The 4988-nt window shown below is 40.2% G+C and overlaps 1 protein-coding gene across 1 annotated transcript; it reads right to left on the reverse strand.

The window, feature by feature from the left end:
- Window positions 1-622: 622 nt before the first annotated feature.
- On the reverse strand, window positions 623-4193 carry LOC112574470. The gene is made up of 5 exons (XM_025255567.1): window positions 3644-4193; window positions 3192-3306; window positions 2580-2719; window positions 1954-2074; window positions 623-761 (listed from the first exon to the last, which is right to left on the reverse strand). Exons 1-5 carry the CDS (start codon window positions 3807-3809, stop codon window positions 752-754), a joined length of 552 nt encoding a protein of 183 aa, XP_025111352.1. The 5' UTR covers window positions 3810-4193; the 3' UTR covers window positions 623-751.
- Window positions 4194-4988: the final 795 nt, after the last annotated feature.

Here is a 4988-nt window from a genome sequence, read left to right on the forward strand (position 1 = left end):
GTGTGTTTGCTTTTCGTAGTGTTTCTTAGTGCGTGCATCTATGTGTTCTGTGAGCGTGCGTGCGTGTAGATGTAATGGCACAGCACTACTCGGTGGCACAAGGTGCAGCCGGATGTTTCCATGGTCACAATATAATCCAATGACGGCACACCTTTGCCACCTGCATGGAGAATTAAAGTACAGGTTTCGGTGTCGCCTTACACCTGTGGTTACCGGTACTTTCTCGCACCGCGCTGGCCGTGACCCGCTCTCTCTCTCTGCTCAGCCCTTCACACTCCTGCACTCTGCATTCCACACTAGACTTTTCTCTTAGTATTTGTTGTTCTCCTACACTGACTGACTTTGCGATTTTCAAGCTGCATCCACAAACCCATAGTAAGCGCGAATATCGTCCACATTCATGGTCTGACTCTGGTCCACTCACCTGGAATAAACTGTTCTTCTATATTCTCTGAAAGCCTAAATCTTTTCTTTCAAGATGTCTGTGAAATCATATCTTTTTCTCCTGCCGTGTTCTTTTTTTCTCTTCTCTGTGTGTGTGTGTGCGCATACATGACATACATATTACACAGTGGTAAACAGAAGACTTTACCAGAGAATTCAGAAAAAGACAAAACTACAGTTTAAAAATATCCCTTTAATACGAATAATAAATGTTTAACCATGTTTTCATCAAGAAATATAAATTCGTGAAGTAGAAGAATAAGATCTCTTCAGAGTTCACAAGGAACTCCTCCAACTGTCGGACAACTCAGCACAATCTGCAACAGTACAACTGAAAGTCAGACCGGCAATAGAATAACATTCCTCTACCTAAACAATTTTTGTATATAGAAAGTTTATTTTTCCCATTGTCTTCCCATTCTGTTTATTAGTAAATGTTAACCGGGATTAGACTTTGCACAAAGGAAAGTGGGTGTGGCGACTATAGACAGACACCACGGTGGATTAAAACAAAAAGTCAGCTGAAATTATGGTTGGTGTACGCAGTCGCCATCTACAGCTGGCTCCCACAAGGATTTGATACACGAGCCTGGGTGTACTTCTTACACAGGCTGAGTGCTTGTCGAGTAGTGTGCTAAGCTTGAACATGCCCACAGTCATGTCAAAACACGAGGCCAGGTCAGTTCAATGAGTGCTAAGTTCTGGCTTCGTCTTATGCAACTTAAACAAAGTTATTCTACCAGTCCATCCAGTTCAACACAATACACAAAATAAGGTTTGTTAGTTAGATCATGTATTTTCTCTAAGACCAGCATACTAGTCTACCTCAGCTCTCCATCATTAATTCTAGAAATTACATGGAATGTTCTTAAGTTCCATGCTGCCCAAGTTTCGATGACCACACTAATGAAACCGAAAAAGTACTTTAACATCTTCCTGCACGCGACAGGCCTGGACAACAGGTGACAGCTTTCTTACATCTACCCAGGGCTGCATTTTAGCTTTGATTGGATAAATCATTCGTCTGCAACCCAAAATTTTGAGTGGAAACGTCCATAACATCATAACATCAGCATCTAAACTTTAGCTTGCTTTGTTCTTTAACTTCATTTTGGATGTCATTGGGTTTGCAACACTAGAGCAGTTCACTATTTTTGCAACATCTGTAACAACGGGCAAGCGAGGATGTTATGGATCAGACTTAATTTGTCTCAAACCTTTCCTGTTTATGCATGCGCAGAACTACTTTTTTGCAGCCTAGTGTTTACTAAGCAAGTTCTTTCGATTTGGCATCCTCGATAGCCTTAGGGGAGGGGGCAACCTCAGCCATGCCGATACTAATTGTTATTACAAACACCCACAACTCACTCTGCTTCCGTCTTATGCCAAGACTGAATGAATGTAGTTGAGGCCCCTTCAACAACAGACAGCAACATTTGTAAGGTATATTTTAAAAAGAAAAACCTGACCAGTGTAGAGACAACAACAGGTCTGCCTTTGTAGTGTTACCTGCACGTGCTGTTGCAAAAAGCGACCGCAAAATTATAGGCCGGCGCTGTTGTGTCGGTGCAGTTGTTGGTCATGGAGGCCCATATCTGACACACTCGTGGGGTATGCAAGTCAACACACGCTGGAACATGACATTCAAATCAAGCAGTCAATCAGGACATTTCACAAGCCATAAACATGTTCAGTTCCGAATCTTGGATGCGATTTCTGCAATGGGCCATAAAGAACTCCACATAAACACAGATTTTCTTCAGATTTTGTCTTCACGTTTTATCGATAAATAAAACAGACTTACTTCCTGTAGCTAAAGGCGCAGGCTGTACGCATAATTAATTCTCCTCTCTCCTGATAAAGCTCTACTTATTGTATTCGTGTTTGCTCCTAAAATACATTTATTATCGTTGATTTCATACTTTATCTCAAACTTTTCCGTTTTATTTTTAAGAAATGTTCGAGTCGTTGATTCCTATGTTGTCACAAGCAAACGTGATTTGTTGTTTGTTCTGTTAGCTTTTTTTGTGTCGCTATCACTCTAAACATTTAAATTTTATTTTCATTGTCTTTACTCTTGTTATCATTGTCCTCGTTATTCTATCAAAGAGACAACCGCTTGACAAAATATGTACCTGAAGAAGCCAGGGTGGTCAGAAGTGAGGCGACCCCGCATTTCAGGGTGGGACAGCAATCTGGATAGGGCAGACTGTCGTGCTGTATATACTGGCAGTTCTGACTGTCCGGGTTCTGTGACGGTTCATACCCTGGGCACCTGTGATGTAAATTATGCAGGCTTTGATCGAGGGAATGTTAGAAAAGTCAGGTTGGAAGTTTGATAATATAGACCATTCTCTATAGTGATTCCTATCTTTTCATATTTTTTTGTTATTCCTTCCTTTTCGTCTAGCACGCCGGCGATCACGCGTAGGGGGACTCTACACGCGCACAGAATATCAATATAACGACACGTACACAACATGTAATAGGATTTGAGTTTGTGTGAGTGCATGCGCAGGGAAGAGAAAGACGGAGAAAGGTGGGGGTGGGGTTTTACCAAACACAGCTAGAGAGGTGGGAGGATAGAGACAATTAGTAGACAAAGTCAAATGAAACAACAGGTAGCCTTAGATTACGTCCTTAGAAAAGAAGGACAATGAGTATGGAGATAAGTAAAGGTGGTTGGGGCAGCGAAGTAGCTACATGCCCGAGTATGACACGAATGACAAGACTAATTAGTTACCTACCCATGGGTGACGGTGAAGTTACCGGTCAGCTGCACGTGACAAACGATTTTGTTGCACCCTGTACTCCACTCCGCCAGGTCACTAACAACAACCCCTCCACTGTTAACACATGGTCCTGCAGGCCGAGATCATCATCTTTATATCTTCCTTCTTTCTCTCATTCGTATTTTCCTTTCTTCCTCTGCCTCCCCCTTTCTCTCTCCTCCTATAACCTACTTTAGTTCTGTATATATTGTCTTTCTAAAAGTACTGCAATATTAATTAACATGAAAACAAATATAACTCAGATATGCACCTATGTATGGATATATATGTATAATTCATGTCTCCAAATCACATTCCGCATGTGCTTGTGTATCAACATCGTGTTGATCAATAAACACACATTTGTTTACTATAACTATATATAAAGGGTCATGAAGAAGACATTTTGAAGGAAGAAAGAAAAATACCAGAGACAGCTCGTTGGCTGACGATCATTGTTTTGTTCGTCGCGGATGAGGAAGTCCCCATGACGCCTGTGGTGACATTAGCGAAAGTCGCAACTGCTACAAATGCAGCTACAGCGGCCCATGGCCTCCATGCCGCCTCACTACCCCAGGCGTGGTCAGGGCGCATTTCCGGTCGGACCCCTCTAAACTTTATAGTTGTACGCTATGTGCAACGCATGAAGCCAACTTCCAGGAGAAAAGTCAAAGCACCAGCCCACGTTTACTTACATACACACCAAAATTTGTATAAATCAGCAAGATGTTGACTAGAACAACTTAGCTGAACATGCAGATCTGCCTCTGCACGTATAGCATCGAGCAGTATTGATGGTCATGTAAGCAAAGTATATAAAGTTTCGGAATTATAATCCCTCACAGAATCGGAGAAAGACTTTTGGCATTTGTTTTTTCAAATTATTCCTTGAACTGAAATGTTTGCACATTCGATATTAATACATTTACAGTTATTTATTTCACAGATTGGAAGCCTTTAGGGTTGTCGTCATGGCAACCAGGGAAGACAACTCTGAGGAATTACTTATTGTACACTTTAACATTTAAATATCAAATAGGTACAAAACAGAAATAGTTAAATATTATTATAGTTAAATACGTTATATATTGCCTTAATTAAGAAATCGATATATAAAAAAAGGGACGTTTATGAAAGGGAGACGACTATAGTACACGCGCATAAATAAGCTGTTGCTTCCCTTCGTTCATACTCTCGTCCGGAGATGACGCGAATTAAGAATTCCTATTCCCGCTTGAGTAAAGTATTGACCAGTAGACAAGACATTTAAATCTGCTACTTTACTAAGACTACAAAGCGAAACAAATGGTGAATCTCATATGAATTGTGACAGCAAGACTGATTTCTTACGTGAACATTAGAGCTTTTCTTTCCCCATGTGCAAATTTTGTGCATGGAATGTGTTGGCAGGGGGAGGAGGATATTTGTGATGCCGGCTACATTATGATGATGATGATGTCAATTTATAATGCGCAGGTATCCATTCAGAAGAATGCTCATTGTGCAGAAAAAAAAAAAACAAAGAAGAAAAAATAAAGTGAACAAATATATAAAACACCAGGAAAGTAAAAAATATAGACAGAAGTGTTTCTTGGTAGTTTAAGGTTTATTATTAAGTATTTATTATTATTAAGGCTTTAGTACATTTAAAAAACACACACATGCTGACGGACAACAAATTTTGATGGTATAGATCACTAAATGAATTTTAAACTTTAGTAAATACATTCGTGATGCAAACTCCATCATGATAAAGAAAGTCAACACAACAAG

This window comes from Pomacea canaliculata, linkage group LG10, assembly GCF_003073045.1.
Source record: "Pomacea canaliculata isolate SZHN2017 linkage group LG10, ASM307304v1, whole genome shotgun sequence".
Taxonomy (NCBI): Eukaryota; Metazoa; Mollusca; class Gastropoda; order Architaenioglossa; family Ampullariidae; genus Pomacea; species Pomacea canaliculata.